Source organism: Mobula hypostoma, chromosome 22 (assembly GCF_963921235.1).
Source record: "Mobula hypostoma chromosome 22, sMobHyp1.1, whole genome shotgun sequence".
NCBI classification, from domain to species: domain Eukaryota; kingdom Metazoa; phylum Chordata; class Chondrichthyes; order Myliobatiformes; family Myliobatidae; genus Mobula; species Mobula hypostoma.
The window spans coordinates 7,389,537-7,407,565 of record NC_086118.1 but is presented as its reverse complement, the minus strand read 5'-3'; the positions used below and the strand labels follow the sequence as shown (position 1 = coordinate 7,407,565).

Below are 18,029 nucleotides of genomic sequence, written 5' to 3'. Positions count from 1 at the left end.
GTAGCAGAACAACATTGGGTGGGTTTATTGGGAGCAATTTGGAAGCTGCAAGATAGATACATCACAAAGAAGAGATAGATACGTCCTAAAGAGACAATGAGGCAACCATGGCTGACAGGGGAAGTTAAAGATAACATAAAAGCAAAAGAGAGGGCATTCAATACAGGAAAAAAAAAGTGGGAAGCTTTTAAAAAACCCATGAAGGCAACTAAAAGCAACAAGGAGAGAAAAGATGAAAAATGAAGAAAAGCTAGACAATAATATAAAAAGAGGATACCGAAAGTATTTTTTTAGATATGTAAAGAGTAAAAGAGAGGTGAGGGTGGATATTAGACTGCTAGAAAATTACGTTAGAGAGGTAGAAATGGGGGGAGGTGAAGGAATGGCACAAAAATTCTTTAAGTATTCTCTGTCAGCCCTCACTGGAAGACACCAGTAGTAGGCCAGAAATTTGAGAGTGTAGTTGGGAAGGTGCTTGGGAAGCTGAAAGGCCTGAAGAAAGATAATTCACCTGGACCAGAGTTCTGAAAAAAGTAGCTGAAGAAATTGTGGAGGTGTTAGTAGTGAGCTTCCAAGATTCTGGAATGGTTCCAGCGGATTGGAAAATCGCAAATGTTATTCCATTCTTTAAAAAGGGAGGAGAGGGTCTAAAGACAGGAAATTGTAGGCCTGACTTCAGTGGTTTGTAAGATGTTGAATTCCGTTATTAAGGGTGAGGTTTCCAGGTACTTGGAGGCACATGATAAAATAGACCAAAGTCAGCATAGCTTCTTTAAGGGGAAGGTCTTTGACAAGGTCTGCATATGAGGCTGCGTAACAACATATGAGCCCATGGTATTACAGGAAAGATATTAGCATAGACTGAAGATTACCTGACTGGCAGGAGGCCAAGAGAAAGAATGAAGGGGGCCTTTTTTGGTTGGCTACCGATGACTCGTGGTGTTCCGCAGGGTTGATGTTGGGACTATTTCTTTTCACGTTATATGTCAATGATATGGATGATGAAATTTTTTGGCTCTGTGGCCAAGTTTGCTGATGATACAGAGATAGCTAGAGGGGCAGGTGGAGTTGAGGAAACAGGCAGTCTGCAGAAGGACTTTGACAGATTAGGGGAATGCGCAAAGTGGCAGATGGACTATTGTGTAGGAAAGGGAATGGTCATGCCGTTGGAAGGAGGAATAAAGGCTAAGAGTATTTTCTAAACAGGGAGAAAATACAGAAATCAGAGGTGCAAAGACACTTGGGAGTCCTTGTGCAGGATTTCCTAATGGTTAATTTTCAGGATGAGTTGATAATAAGGAAGAGAAAGGCTACATACACATTTATTTTGGGAGGACTAGAATGTCAGAGCAAGGATGTGATGCTGAGACTTTATAAGGCATTGGTCAGACCACATTTGGAGTATTGTGAACAGTTTTTTGCTCCTTATTTAGGAAAAGATGTGTTAGCATTGAAGAGGGTCCAGATGAGGTTCACAAGAATTATTCCAGGAATGAAAGGGTTAATGTATGAGGGGCTTTTGATGGTTTTGCGCCTGTACTTGCTGGAGTTTAGAAGAATGAGGGGCGGATCTCATTGAAACATGAATATTGAAAGGCCAAGATAGAGTGGATATGGAGAGGATGTTTCCTATAGTGGAGGAATCTAGGACCAGAGGGCACAGCATCTGAATGGAGGGAGGTCCCTTTGTAACAGAGATGAGGAGGAATTTCTTTAGGCAGAGGATGGTGAATCTGTGGAATTCATTGCCACAAGTGGATGTGGAGGCCAAGTCATTACATATATTTAAAGTGGAAGTTAATTACTAAGGCTGTCAAATGTTATGGGGAGAAGGTAGGAGAATGGGGTTGAAAGGGATAATAAATCAGTCATGATTGAATGGTGGAGCAGACTTGATGGGCTGAATGGCCTAAATCTGCCACTATGTTTTTATGGTCTTATGGGGGTGTTGGTGCTGTTATTCCTGTTTCCCTTTTCCTTGGTGGCAGAGGCTGTGGTTTAGGAAGTCCTGCCAGAGTAACCTGAGTTGGTAAGTACAGTGCTGAAGGTACACAGTGCAGCCTCTGTTCATCTGTAATGGAAGGAGTGAACACTTAGGGTAATGTATGGGGAGCCAAACAAATGGGCAGCTTTGTTCCAGCTGCTGTTGAGCTTCTTGAGAGTTGCTGGTGAAGCCAGCAGAGAGTTTTCCACCAAGATCCCAATTTCTGCACTGGAAGTAGTAGAAAGGCCCTGTGCTCTCAGGAGTCAGATACTCAACACAAGGTCCTCAATCTCTGACCAGTTCTTGTAGGCTTGTGGACTGTGTGACTGTTGTACCAAGGATGTGGATGGTAGGGGACTTGGACTCTTTCATTGGAGATGGTCAGTGTTTTACCCATTAATGTAATTGCCACTTATTAGCCCATACCTTAGTTATGTTGGTGAATCCTAATCTTGGCCACACCATTTACAATCACTGATCTTCAGCAGGCAAGGAGGTAGATCAGAGACCAGCTTCTGACCCTCTGGGGCTTTGGCCTCTCTGGCATTGTGACAGTGTGACAGGAACAAACATTCTTGAGAAGAGTTTAACAACTTGGAATTACGTGTCCCCTCCAGCACAGTAATATAGCATGGGACACTCAGAGAAGTGAAGCCAGACAAGGTCTGATCCCGGGCGGCATTATGGGATACAGGATACATGGCAAGTTGGTGTTCAGAAGTGACTCGGAGAACGATAGGACTCCCAGGAGCTGGAAAGGTTTTGGGAGGTAACCCCAGGTTTAGTACCTATTCAGTTAAAAATACATCAGCTAATGTGAGCAGAGGTAATGAGGGCAAAAATGAAGGAATGCAGAACTTCAGGGTGTGGAGGAGGGAGAAGACGCCAGAGAGAGGGAAAAGGATTCTACCTTTAAGGCACTGGTGACTTGCCAGCTGATGATGCTCAGCAAGCACAGAGGAAATGGTTGAACAAGACTTGCCGAGACTTGAATGCAGGCAGCAGTTGTTTACCAAGAAAGATGATAGATGAAGCAGCCACATCTTTGAGGTCTGATCTTTGCACAAAATAGACGGCTCCCATGGAGGGAGACTGGGAACTTGCAGATCATTTACCATGGCCCATTGCAATCTTAATGTGCTTGGAGCATTATGAAAGAAAATATTCTGATTTAATTTTTAGTAGTATTCAAGTTGATTGATAAATTTGAAGCCAGTCAATAACAATGCAGGGTAATTGTGGCGTGACTGCGTCCTTGTGTAGAGTGAAGGGTTGCCAGTGAATGCTGGAGTCAGAGGGCTGGAGAACGAGTGGCGAAGGCTGAATGCTGACAACAGTTTGGCATCGTATTGATGCCTAAGCACTGTGGGCTGTGATTAGAGTGTTTAAAGAGAAGCCTGCCTTATAATGAGGAGTAGGATGGTGTGTGAGTCACTGTTGTGGCGGAGACTGGTGCTTCTCTGCAGGCAAGGTGGCACTATTTCTTGGTGGAGAGGGTGGAATTTGCTTACTTTTTTCATAACGTCCATTTTCTTCACATCTGAAAAGGAAGTGGTGTAGTTTGGCTAGCGGCAAATGGGCAAAGTCTAGATGAGTCACAGGTTCAAGGTACATATGCAGCATCCAACTCTGAGATTTATCTTCTCCAGATAGCCACAAAACAAAGAAAACCATGTTTTCTTTCAAAACAAAAACATTAACACCTCCCACACAAAAAAATCACGCAATGACATTGAGAGTATCAACCCCACCCCCCACACGCAAACAGCAATAAGAGCATCAATACCCCTCCAAGCACAAAGAACACAAACAAATCGCATAAATGGCAGCAAGAAAGAACAGGTGAAAACACAGAATTTAAAAACATAAAATTGAAAGGGAGCTCAGAAACAGGCCCTTCAGCCCACCCTGTCTGTGCTAACCCATCCAAACTAACCCCGTTGTGGATCATTTCCAAGCCTTCCATGCCTTGGTGATTCAGGTGCTCATAGAACAGTACAGCACAGGAACAGGCATTTCAGCCCATGATGTCTGTGCTGAACGTGGTGCCAAATTAAACTACATCTCATCTGCTTGTAGAGGATCCATATACTCTTTCCCTGCATATTCATCGGTTTATCTAAAAACCCCTTAGAAGTCACTATTGTATCTGTTATTACTGGCGGCCTGTCCCAGGCATTCTAAGAAACTTGTCCAGCGTATCTCCTTTTAATTTGCCCCTTTCACTTCAGTGCCCTATAGCATTTGAGATTTCTACACTGGGGAAAAATTCTAACTTACCTATGTCTCTCATAATTGTATAAACCTCTATCAGGTCTCCCCTCAGCCTCCAATGTCCCTGAGAAAACCTCCCAGGTTTGTCCAACCTTTCCTTATAGCTCACACTCTCTAATCCTGGTGAACTTTTCCTACACCCTCTCCAAAGCTTCCACATCACCCTTATAATGGGCTGAGCAGAACTGCACTCAACGCTGCAAGTGTGACCTAACCAAAGAGTTATACAACTGCAACATAACTTCCTGATTCTTTCACTCATCTTGAAACTTCCAAACTGTTGTGAGATTCTCTGACTGCCTCATTACGCCATGTAGAGTGTTCCATATTTTGGCTACTCGCTGGGTGAAAAGACTCTCTCACAGATCCATAAGACCATAAGGTATAGGAGCAGAATTAGGCCATTTGGCCCATCGAGTCTGCTCCACTATTTCGCCATTTCCCTCTCAGCCCCAATCTCCCGCCTTCTCCCTGTAACCTTTCATGCCCTTTCAAGACCTACCAACCTTGGAACCTCCTTCCTATTCCTTAAACATATGTTGTCTGACATTATAAACCTCAGAATAAAGTTTCTTATTCTTTTGTACGCCTCCAGCAGGTTTGTTCCTCAGCCTCCTCTGCTTAAAGAAAAACAAACCCAGTCTCTCGTAGCTGAAATGCTCCACCCCAGGTAACATCCTAGTGAATCTGCTGTCTATCCTCCCCAGAGCAATCACAAGTTTCCGACTGTGTGATGACCAGAACTGTACGCAGTACTCCAGCTATAGCAAAGTACAATACTCCAGTAATGGTTTATAAAGATGTATCATAACCTTCCTGCCTTTATATTTCTGTAGCCCAGCCGCTGACGTCAGTATTTCATGTAGAGGCTGATTGATGATTGAGTTGAGATCAGTGCTTATCGGCCTCACGTACTTTCCCCTAGAGGACATTGGAACAGATTTTTGGGGCTTGTAGCCCACTTGAGCACCGATGCCTCCTCCCTTGCCAAGTCATTCAAGATCACCCATCTGTGCACTTCCGCTTGTGTGCTCATCCAGGCTGACACTCCACAGCGAGATCGAGGGGACATTGCATCGTTGGTGGAACTGTTTTTGCAGGTGAAATGCCTGCCTTGGCAGTTCAACACTAAAAGCTGTGCCACACATTTTTCCTGTTGTCTTGGCCAATGTTAGCTTACCAGTCATAATCACAAACTAGCTCAAGCTTGTGGATTTGCTTCCCTGCCTTGTTCATCAGGTAACATAGTAGCAAGCAGCATTTAGTGCTCCTGCACCATGGCTCCAGCAAACAACTTTGACCCTGACTACGGGATCTGTGCTGTCTGTGTGGAGTTTACACGTTCTGCACATTACCACAGAGATGTCCTCCCAAATGGCAGCGGTGGGCAGGCTCATGGGTTAATTGGCCACTGTAAATTACTCCTAGTGTAAATAGCTGATGGAATTTGGGTGGAGCTGAGGAACGTGTGAGGGGGATTAAGTGGGGAAGTGTGTTTGCTCTGTGAGCTGGCACAGGCTCAATGGGCTGACTTGCTTGCTTCAATGAACAGTAGTGATTGCATTTCAAAAGTATACCCTGTAAGACATGTTGGAATGCTGAACTGATGGAAAGTGTTCTATAACTGCAGGCAGTGTCCTAAAGGTGATGTATATTTGCACAGTATCGTACAATGTCAGGCTTCAGCAAGGCTTCAAATGACACAAGCATTTTGAAGTGCAAGCATCCAGAGGTGAGTGACGTTGGATCCAAATTTGGATCAGTAGTAGGAAGCAGGGATAATATTTGATGTATGGCTTTGGTGTCCCACAGGTCTCGGTGCCTGGTCACTTGGTTTTTGTTTGTTGTTAAGTCGAGTCCGACTCTTAGTGACCTCATGGACTCCTACACACCCGGCCTTCTTGTTGGAAACTGCCTCTCTCAGATCCCCCAAGGTCATACGCATTGTCTGAGTAATATTATCTGTCCATCGTAGCCTCTGTCATTCTCTCCTTCTTTACCTTCTGTTTTACCCAACATGAGAGTCTTCTACAAGGAATCCTGTCTTCTCATGATGTGGACAAAATATTTGAGCTCTTGTCTCATAATCGAGCCTCCTAGTGAGCAGTCTGGCTGTATTTCTTCAAGTACTGACTTGTTGGATCTTCTTTCTGTCCAACAAACTCTGACCACTTTCCTCCAGCATCCACGTTCAAAGGCGTCGATTCTTTTGTATTCAGCCTTACTAATAGTCCGGCTCTCACAGCCATACATCACAACTGGAAATACCATGGTTTTTGTAGTCTATCTTAAATGATCTAGACCCAAGACTGGGGTTGTGAAGAAGAAATTTGTAGTTGGTGCAGAATTGATTGTCATGGAGAAGGAAAGTTCTCAGCACATAGAGGGTGTGGTTGTTGGTAGAATTGTGGGACTTAGACTGAGACCCAATGAAGGATTGGTGATACAATTCCATATCAGCAGGTGCTGGTGTTCCACGCACCTGCTACTCTTGTCCTCCTTATTGGGAGAGATGGTGTGTTTGGGAGGAGTTGTCAGACTGGCAAGTACTTTCTGTAAATGACAGCTGCTGCACACTGCTGTTGGAGGAGTGTTGAGCTTCTTGTGTGTTGGAGCTGCATTGATCCAACCCAGTGGAAAGCAGCCCTTCAAACTCATAACCCGTGCCTTGGAGATGGTGTAATACCTTCTGTGAATTTGAGAGGTGGTGAAATACTCCCACCTCATTTTTCTGTGGAAGTCAATCAAAACAAAAATGAGTTTAGTCAAAAGAGACTGCAGATACTGAAGTGTAGAGTGAAAAACAACAAACTGTTGGAGGAACTCAGTGGGTCAGACAGCGTCTGGAGTGGGAAATGGATAGTTGATGTTTCACAGCAAGGTAAAAGGTCTCAATTTGAAACATCTGCTGATTTCCTTCTACAAATGCTGTGTGACTGCAGCTTGTTTATTGCTAAAAACGGGCTGAGGTGTGTAGGGGATAAGAAATGCTTTATGCTGGAATTGCGTTCCTGAACCCTAGGCTCTTCCCTTTCATCTGGGTTCTCAATAGTATCTTTCCCACTGAGCAGGTAAGCAGTGAGCTCCTCCTTGCTGTTGATGCTGCCGAGCCTGCCTATGCGGTCAGACAAGTTACTGCTACAGCATTCTTTGTGGACTAGATCTGTTTTTTGGGTCAGAAAATTCCAAGAGGGGCGGAAGAAGGTGAAACTCAGAACGGGAGATAAATGTTGTTAGTGTGTTTGAGGGCAATGTTTAGTGAGAAAGAACAGAAGGATACATCGATGGAGACGTGATGAAGAACAGCGGGAGATTCATGAGGCAGACAGACACCAGATGGACAGATTGGCTTGTTCAGAATTTGCCCTTGTCGAGGACTGAACTCAGCTGGCTAATGGAGTAAGAGATTTGCCACCTGCGTTGTAGATGCCTGTACGATACAGACACGTTGGCGAGAGCAGTAACCTTGCAAAGGCTACGGGTTTGCCTGGAGACAGCCCAGTCCCTTGTTCCATGTTTACATAACCGGGCAAGCAGTGGCATTCCCATAGCAGCAGCGGGAAGCAGCCAATCAGCGTAAGCCTGGAATGTCGGCAGCAAGCTGTTGGCTGTCTCGTTGCTCTGTTTACCCGATGCCATTCATTTTCAGTGTGTGGCACTCTGGCCTTGTTTTGTGCTGTCTGGTTGGAATGTGCTTAATCCTCAGATTGTACCTCACCATATCAATGCTGCATTCTACAACAACTAGTTGCATTTATGTATTGTCTTGGATTAGGAATCTGCATTTCCTTTCATCAGTTGTTGGCTGTGCCATTAACTCTTCAGGTCACGAACCCTAGGAATTTCTTCTTATCCCCCTTCACTTTTCACACCTCTTTCAGGACTCCAGTCTTGTGATAACACCTCCTCCTTGGACCGCTGTCAGTTGTGAAGTGATTCTGTCCCTGTCCTTTCATGATGTTAAAGGCAAGTTGCTGTCTTTATTACTGCATTGATGCAATCTAGAATGCTTTGTAAAAGCCCAATCAGACCAAATTTAGAAAGTTCAAGAAAAGAGGATACTGGAGTTCACAGAGGAAGTGTCAAAGAATAAGGCAGCACAGAAACAGGCCCTTTGGCCCAACATGCTCGTGCTGACCAAAGTGCCCTCCAAGCTAGTCCCATTTGTCTACATTTGGCCCACCTCCCTCTACATCTTTCCTCTTCATGTACCTGTCTATGCGTCATTTAAATTTTGTAATTGAAGCAAGGATAAAGCAAGGATGTAATGGTGAGACTTTATAAAGCACTGGTGAGGCCTCACTTGGAGTGTTGTAAGCAGTTTTGAGCCCCGTATCTTAGAAAGGATGTGCTGACATTGGAGAGTGTCCAAAGGATGTTCTCGAAAATAATTCCGGGATTGAAAGGCTTGTCGTATGAAGAGCATTTGATGGCTCTGGGTCTGTACACACTGGAACTCAGAAGAATGAGGGGTGACTTAATTGAAATCTATTAAATGTTGAACGGCCTTGTTAGAGTGATGCAGAGAGGTTGTTTCCTATGGTGGGGGAGTCAAGACCAGAGGACACAGCCTCAGAATAATAGGGCGTTCTTTTAGAATGGAGATGAGGAGGAATTTCTGTAGCCAGAGAGTGGTGAATCTGTGGAATTTATTGCCACATGTGGCTGTGGAGGCCAGGTCACTGGGTATTTTTAAGGCAGAGATTGATAGATTCTTGATTAGTCAGAGCATGAAAGGTTACAGAGAGAAGGCAGGAGATTGGGTTGCGAGGGAAAAGGGATCAGCCATGATGAAATGGCAGAGTAGATTCTGGTCCAATGGCCGAATCCTGCTCCTATATCTTATGATCTTAAAGTCTTACGGAATCTCCTCTGCAACTTCATCTAGCAGCTTGTTCACTTTTTACCTCATATCTTTATAATTCTGTATTAGTTCACCTGCCAATCGCCTGCACTCCAAAGGAAAATATCCTGGCCTGTCCAACCTCTGTCTATTACTCAGCTCGTCCATTCCTGGCAGCATTCTCATGGATCTATGGACTAGGGGAAGCTGTGGTGAAACTGGATGATCCAAAACACATCATGCTGTATAGAATTCAGTTTATTATTTGATGTGATTTCACAGTTGTTAATAGAACAAACTCAGTGGTTAAACTATTACTGGTGTACTCTCTTGTGGGCACTGCTCGTTGACGACAACAGATAGAACAACACACCACAAAAATACTCGGTGGTTTTTAAGTAAAAGAGTTGGTCATTGACTTCAGGAAGCGGGATGTTCCTGTCTTCATCACCTATGCTGAGGTTCAGAGGGTTGAGAGCTTCAAGTTTCTAGGAGTGAATGTGACCAACAGGCTGCCTTGGTCCAACCACAATGAAGCCTCAGCCATGAAAGCTCAACAAAGCCTCTACTTCCTCAGGAGGCTAAAGAAATTTGGCATGTTCTCTCACCTGTTTTAATTAATGCACCATAGGGAGCATCCTATCCGGATGCATCAAGGCCTGGTATGGCCACTGCTCTGCTTGTGACCACAAGAAACTGCAGAGAGTTATGGACACAGCTCAGCACATCATGAAAACCAGCCTCCCCTCTGTGGGATCTCTCTGTACTTCTTGCTGCGTCAGTAAAGCAGCCAGCATAATCAAATACTCCACCCACCTCGTGCATTTTCTCTTTCCCCTCTTTCCCATCGAGCAGAAGATACAAAAGCCTGAAAGCATGTACCCACCAGCCTTAAAACCAGTCCCTATACTGGCTCCTCTACTGTGATAAGATGAGATATTGACTTCACAGTCAAACTTGTCACCTTATTGCTTACATGCCCTGCACTTACTCTGCAGCTGTTGCACTTTATTGTGCATTCTGTCATGGTTTTACTATAAGTTATACAGCTGACCTAGATGCACATTGCTGTTCCTTTTTTATCAGTGAGTCCATTATGCTGGAGCTCACTCCCCACCGATGCACTGGCATCATCTGCAAACTCGTAGATGGAGTGAGAACAGAATCTGGCCTCACAGCCGTGAGCGGGGGCTGAGGATGCTGCCTTCTGGAGCTCCAGTTGTGTATGCGCTATGCTGATTGTGTCTGGGGGGCTGGGATGAATGTGTACCATGAACATCTCCTTGAAATACTTAATGGTGGTGGATGTAGTAATGGAGTGGAAAAAATAATCTGAACATTATCTTAATCTTCAGCTTTTATAGCAGGGCAGAGGGTCTCACAAATATATTTGTGAGCAGGGTACTGGAGACTAAACCTTTCCAAGGACAGTTGCAATGAGTTGTCTTCTGAATCTCGGACAGATGAGCAAAACTGAATGGAAAGGATTTGCTAATTGCATTTGAGGCAGACAGTTGAGTTCCTCCAGCATTTTGTGTGTGTTGCTGATTGCATTGCCCTTCATGTAATCAACTGTGTAAAGAGCTGAAATTGTTACAAGTAGAATTTCAGGGCTAGTTCTTCAGTTCTCGTCCACCCGACCATTCTGGACCAGGAACAGCAGACAGCTTGTTTTACCATGAAATTCAGTGGAGGTTTGTGACTCTTTGTTGAAGTGATTTTTTTGTTCTGCCTACAGGTTCTCAGCATTGCACCATGCCGCACTTAGTGGGAGTACGGAACTCATCTCACTGCTGCTGGAAGCTCAGGCAATGGTGGACATCAAGGACAGCAATGGTTAGTGTTTTGCTCACTTTTAAACACTTTGTGGCTTGGCTTCTTCCCGACACTGTGGCCTATTCCATTTCTACAATGCGTTCAGTTCCCGATTTTCAACCTAACTGGAGGCTGAGTCTTTAGCCACCTCAGCCTGAATTTCCTCACTAATCCTGTCCATCGTCATTGTCCTTCGAAATAATCCCACATTTGTCCCATTTACCATTCATTTATTTCATGCAGTGTTTGACTACAACATTGACGACGTTTCAGAGCACATTGGTCCCAATTCTGCCGTTGTATTGGTAGCAAATCAGCTTGTATTTACCAGCATAAACCTTTGCATTGTCTGGGCTCTACAGTCTGGTGGTAACTCCATGCAAGTCTAATTCTGCTTTTACTGATAAAGTAAAGCAGAATTGCATGACCCTTACCCAAAAAGAGAAAAAAAAGTGTTTTATTTCAAACAATATATGCTGATTTGGGAAATCTGAAATTAGAGATGGTACTCAGCAGGTCGGATAAGACGGAACAGTACAGCACAGGAAGAGACCCTTTGGCCCATAATATCTGTGCTGACCCTACCAATCTAATCCCATTTGTCTGCACAAGACCTGTATCATATCATTCAGTGCCTGGTTATATCTCTGTCCAGGCATCTCTGTGTTGGCGCGTGGCCAAGTGGTTAAGGCGTTCGTCTAGTGATTTGAAGGTCGCTAGTTCGAGCCTTGGCTGAGACAGTGTGTTGTGTCCTTGAGCAAGGCACTTAACCACACATTGCCCTGCGATGACACCGGTGCCAAGCTGTATGGGTCCTAATGCCCTTCCCTTGGACAACATCAGTGGCATGGAGATGGGAGACTTGCAGCTTGGGCAACTGCTGGTCTCCATACAACCTTGCCCAGGCCTGCTCCCTGGAAACCTTGCAAGGCGCAAATCCATGGTCTCACAAGACTAACGGATGCCTATTATTATTATTAGGCATCTCTAAAATGGTTGTTTTATCAGTTTCCATCAGTGCCCTGGCACAGCACTACTGGAACCTCGCCCTACCTGTGTGTATTGCGGAGGGGGAAGCTGCTATCTTCTCTGATCGTTGATTACAACATTTTAACTGTCATTCCCTCAAGATTAAGTACAAACTTGCACTTTCTATTTTTTCCATAGTTTAGCAGGTTTGTTGTATTTTTATCTTCCACTTGTACATTTGCTTCACACGCTGCAAGATATTTGAAAAGTTCCTGGTTTGCTGCCTCGGAGAAATATTCATCATAGAACGTAGAATAGTACGGCACAGTACAGGCCCTTTGACCCACAATGTTGTGCTGACCCTTAAACCCTGCCTCCTATATTCAATTCCTCCATATACCTGTCCAGTAGTCTCTTAAACTTCACTAGTGTATCTGCCTCCGCCACTGACTCAGGCAGTGCATTCCACACACCAACCACTCTCTGAGTAAAAAACCTTTCTCTAATATCCCCCTTGAACTTCCCACCCTTTACCTTAAAGCCATGTCCCCTTGTATTGAGCAGTAGTGCCCCGGGGAAGAGGCGCTGGATATCCACTCTATCTATTCCTCTTAATATCTTGTATACCTCTATCATGTCTCCTCTCATCCTCCTTCTCTCCAAAGAGTAAAGCCCTAGATCCCTTATCTCTGATCGTAATGCATACTCCCTAAACCAGGCAGCATCCTAGTAAATCTCCTCTGTACCCTTTCCAATGCTTCCACATCCTTCTTGTAGTGAGGTGACCAGAACTGGACACAGTACTCCAAGTGTGGGCTAACCAGAGTTTTATACAGCTACATCAATACCTCGCGACTCTTAAACTCTATCCCTCGACTGATGAAAGCTAACACTCCATAAGCTTTCTTAACTACCCTACCTATGAGGCAACTTTCAGGAATCTGTGGACATGTACCCCCAGATCCCTCTGCTTCTCCACACTACCAAGTATCCTGCCATTTACTTTGTACTTTGCCTTGGAGTTTGTCCTTCCAAAGTGTACCATCTCACACTTCTCCGGGTTGAACTCCATCTGCCACTTCTCAGCCCACTCCTGCATCCTATCAATGTCTCTCTGCAATCTTCGACAATCTTCTACACTATCCACAACACCACCAACCTTTGTGTCATCTGCAAATTTGCCAACCCACCCTTCTACCCCCACATCTAGGTCGTCAATAAAAATCACAAAAAGTAGAGGTCCCAGATCTGATCCTTGTGGGACACCACTAGTCACAACCCTGTAATCCAAATGTACTCCCTCCACCACAACCCTCTGCTTTCTACAGGCAAGCCAATTCTGAATCCACCTGGCCAAACTTCCCTGGATCCCATGCCTTCTGACTTTCTGAATAAGTCTACCGTGTGGAACCTTGTCAAATGCCTTACTAAAATCCATGTAGGTCACATCCACTACACTACCCTCATCTATATGCCTGGTCACCTCCTCAAAGAACTCTATCAGGCTTGTCAGACATGATCTCCCCTTTACAAAGCCATGCTGACTGTCCCTGATCAGACCATGATTCTCTAAATGCCCATGGATCCTATCTCTAAGAATCTTTTCCAACAGCTTTCCCACCACAGACGTAAGGCTCAGTGGTCTATAATTACCTGGACTACCCTACTACCTTTTTTGAACAAGAGGACAACATTTGCCTCCCTCCAATTCTCCTGTACCATTCCCGTGGACAACGAGGACATAAAGATCCTAGCCAGAGGCTCAGCAATCTCTTCCCTCGCCTCGTGGAGCAGCCTGGGGAGTATTCCATCTGGCCCCGGGGACTTATCCGTCCTAATGTATTTTAACAACTCCAACACCTCCTCTCCCTTAATATCAACGTGCTCCACAACATCAACCTCACTCATATTGTCCTCATCGTCATCAAGTTCCCTCTCATTGGTGAGTACTGAAGAGAAGTATTCATTGAGGACCTCGCTCACTTCCACAGCCTCCAGGCACATTTTCCCACAGCCTCCAGGCACATTTTATCTCTAATCTGTCCTACCTTCACTTCTGTCATCCTTTTGTTCTTCACATAATTGAAGAATGCCTTGGGGTTTTCCCTTTATCCTACTCGCCAAGTTCTTCTCATGCCCCCTTCTTGCTCTCCTCAGCCCCTTCTTAAGCTCCTTTCTTGCTACCCTATATTCCTCAGTAGACCCATCTGATCCTTGCTTCCTCAATCTCATGTATGCTGCCTTCTTCCACCTGACTAGATTTTCCACCTTACTTGTCACCCATGGTTCCTTCACCCTACCATTCTTTATCTTCCTCACCGGGACAAATTTATCCCTAACATCCTGCAAGAGATCCCTTAACATCGACCACATGCCCATAGTACATTTCCCTGCAAAAATGTCATCCCAATTCACACCCACAAGTTATAGCCTTGTAGCCTCATAATTTGCCCTTCCCAATTAAAAATTTTCCTGTCCACTCTGATTCTATCCTTTTCCATGATAATGCTAAAGGCCAGGGAGTAGTGGTCACTGTCCCCCAGATGCTCACCCACTGAGAGATCTGTGACCTGGCCCAGTTCATTACCTAATACTAGATCTAGTTTGGCATTCCCCCTAGTCGGCCTGTCAACATACTGTGACGGGAACCCGTCCAGGACACACTTAACAAACTCTGCCCCATCTAAACCATTGGAACTAATCAGGTGCCAATCAATATTAGTGAAGTTAAAGTCACCCATGATAACGACCCTGTTATTTTTGCACCTTTCCAAAATCTGCCTCCCAATCTGCTCCTCGGTATATCTCTGCTGCTACCAGGGGGCCTATAGAATACTCCCAACAGAGTAACTGCTCCCTTCCTGTTCCTGACTTCCACCCATACTGACTCAAAAGAGGATCGTGCTACATTACCCACCCTTTCCGTAGCTGTAATAGTATCCCTGACTAGTAATGCCACCTCTCCTCCCCTTCCCCCCCACCCCCCGCTCTATCCCTTTTCAAGCATTGAAATCCAGGAATATTGAGAATCCGTTCCTGCCCCTGTGCCAACCAAGTCTCTAAACGCCACTGCATCATAATTCCATGTATGTATCCAAGCTCTCAGTTCATCACCTTTGTTCCTGAAGCTTCTTGCATTGAAGTACTCGCACTTTAGCCCTTCTACCTTACTACCTTTACACCCTTTTTTCTGCTTCTCTTTCCTCAGAGCCTCTCTATATGTTAGATCTGGCTTTACTCCATGCACTTCTTTCACTGCTCTATTGCTCCGGGTCCCAACCCCCTTGCAAATTAGTTTAAACCCTCCTGAACCATGCTAGCAAGCCTACCTGCAAGGATATTGCTCCCCCTCAAGTTCAGGTGCATCCCATCCAATCTGTACAGGTCCCATCTTCCCCAGAAGAGATCCCAATGATCCAAAAATCTAAAACCCTGCCCCCTGCACCAATTCCTCAGCCACGCATTCAACTGCCATCTCCTCCAATTCTTACCATCACTATCACGTAGCACTGGCAGCGATCCTGAGAACGCCACCCTTGAGGTCCTGTTCTTCAGTTTTCTGCCTAGTTCCCGAAACTCACTTCAGGACCTCATCCCTCTTCCTGCCTATGTCGTTGGTACCAACATCTATCATGACTTCTGGTTGCTTTCCCCCTTGTACCAGAATGTCGTGCACCCGATCAAAGACATTCTGGACCCTGGCACCCGGGAGGCAACAAACCATGCGGGTGTCCTCCTCACGTCCACAAAATCTCCTGTCTGCTCCCCTGACTATAGAGTCCCCAATGACAACAGCTCTCCTCTTCTCCGTCCCACGCTTCTGCACCACATCATGATTACTTATTACAACACAAGAGGCCACTCAGCCCATCAGAATGATGTTCTAGGCTCACCTGTCCCATTTTTTCTCATATTGACAGAAAGGAAGCAGTTCAGCCCACTGTTACAGCATCCTCTCTCCCCATTCAATTCTCTTTCTCATGCCAACTCGACCACTAGGCACAGCTCACAGTAGCAGCCTATCCTTTGTATTCCAGACGAAAGCCCATCTTGCCTCTTCGACATGCACTGTAGTTTTCTTGGATCAAGGCTTCTCTTTACCTCAGTTCAGTTCACCCACCTTCTATCCCTTCCACTCAATGTCCTGCACCCACTGATCTGAGCCTCAGAAGCTTGTTTCAACACTCTCAAACTTCTGAATAAGTTGCCATTTCTACAAAGGCAGGTTCCTTGTATGATGACTGAGCGCTAATGCTAACATTGCATAGTGGTTCATCAACAATGTGTTTTTTAATGTCCGGTATAGGAATGCGACCTTTGCACTACGCCGCGTGGCAGGGGAAAGTGGAACCTGTGCGTCTGCTTCTTCGTGCAGGGGGTGCGGTTAACCTGGCCTCTCAAGATGGACAGATCCCATTGCACCTTGCAGCCCAGTATGGACACTATGATGTGGTAAGTGAAGGGTACTGCCCTGGTCCTGTCCTATTCTTTATAGGATCAGTTAGTCCATTATTACCAGTTGTGCAGGCACTCAGCTCGTGGCCAAAGTGACTCTCCGGTCAATCCATCAGCAAGCTTATTCCCATTACCACTTGTATGGACGCGTGGCCTCTGGTCGATTGGTGCATCTCTGGGGAAGCTGGAAGCAGGATGGGAGATAAGAATTGAAAAGCTGCTCCAAAATTTAAGTGTTTGAGACACTGGAAATCTGAAATAAAACGTGACGTGTTGGAAAAACTCATCAGGTCAGGCAGCATCTGTGGAGAGAGAAAGAGAGTCAATGTTTCACATTGATAATCTGCCAGTAGAACTCCCCTGAAACATTATCTCTGTTTCTCTCTCCACCGGCGCTGCCTGATCTGTTGAGCATTTTGAGGTTTTCAGAAAGCCTAGGAGGTATAGATCTACTGGGCTGAATGGCCTGATATTGAATAGTGCATTCCATGTAATGTTGATGTTCCAAGGTTCAAAGTCCCTTATCTGAGGGTTTGATGGTGCAGAGTGTTCAAGCATTCAGAAGGAATGAGGTTGGAAATGGAGGGAGGAGTGTTGAAGTCTAGATGGTTGATGTCCTGTCGAAGTTTGCAATAATTCCCTCTCCACTTTCTGATTTCCTCAGGGATCACTCCCTACGCAACTCCATTGTCCATTTGTTCCCTCCCCACTGATCTCCCTCCTGGCACTTAGCCTTGCAAGTGGAACAAGTGCTACACCTCCTCCCTCATTACCATTCAGGGGCCTAAACAATCCTTCCAGGTGAGGCGACACTTCACCTGTGAGTCTGTTGGGGGTCATGTACTGTGTTCGGTGCTCCTGGTGTGGCCTCCTGTATATTGGTGAGACCTGACGTAGATTGGGAGACCGCTTCACCAAGCTCCGCCAGAAAAAGCAGGATCTCCCAGTAGCAACCCATTTTAATTCCATTTCCCATTCCCATTCTGGTATGTCCAACCATGGTCTCCTCCACTGTCACGATGAGGCCACACTTAGGTTGGAGGAACAACACCTTATATTCCATCTGGGTAGCCTCCAACCTGATGGCATGAATGTTGATTTCTCAAACTTCCAGTAATGTGATGTGCTGAGCTGTGTTTACGATTGCCTGCAATTTCTTATAGTTTTGGGTAGAGCAGTTGCCAAAGCAAACGGTGATGCATCCGGATAGGATGCCTTCTCTGGTGGAAGTGTGAAAATTGGTGAAGCTCAAAGTTATTAAGGTAGATGAATGCTCGAGGTTGGGCAGGCAAGGACCGTGGACCATAAGAGATTGAGGAGTGGCCTGCAGAGCTATATAGTCATGAGGGGCAAAAATAGGGTGAAAGTACTCATTCTTTTCTCAGAAAACGTGAGTCTAAACTATAGGGGAAAGGTTTAAGATGAGAGGAGAAAGATTTTAAAGTGACCCAATAGGCAACTTCTTCACATAGAAGGTGGTGCATATATATAGATTGAACTTTCAAAGCAAGTGGTAGAGGTGTGTACAATAACAATGTTCAAAAGACCCGTGGATAAGGAAGGTTTCAAGAGATATGGTCAATGGACATGGTAGGATTGGCATCTAGGTCAGTACGGACAGGGCTGTGCAATCTGTTTCAGTGCTATGACTCAGTGCCTATTACCAAACCATCAAAGCATTCTATTAGA

General features: G+C 45.3%; 1 protein-coding gene across 4 annotated transcripts in view; it reads left to right on the top strand.

Moving 5' to 3' along the window:
* Positions 1–18,029, top strand: part of LOC134336613 (caskin-2-like) — a 300,486-nt gene that overhangs the window by 210,006 nt on the left and 72,451 nt on the right. For all 4 annotated transcript variants that reach the window (XM_063030953.1, XM_063030951.1, XM_063030952.1 and 1 more), the window contains 2 exons: positions 10,840–10,937; positions 16,192–16,337. In XM_063030953.1, coding sequence (XP_062887023.1) covers positions 10,840–10,937; positions 16,192–16,337 — 244 coding nt within the window. The remainder of the gene's footprint in view (positions 1–10,839; positions 10,938–16,191; positions 16,338–18,029) is intronic.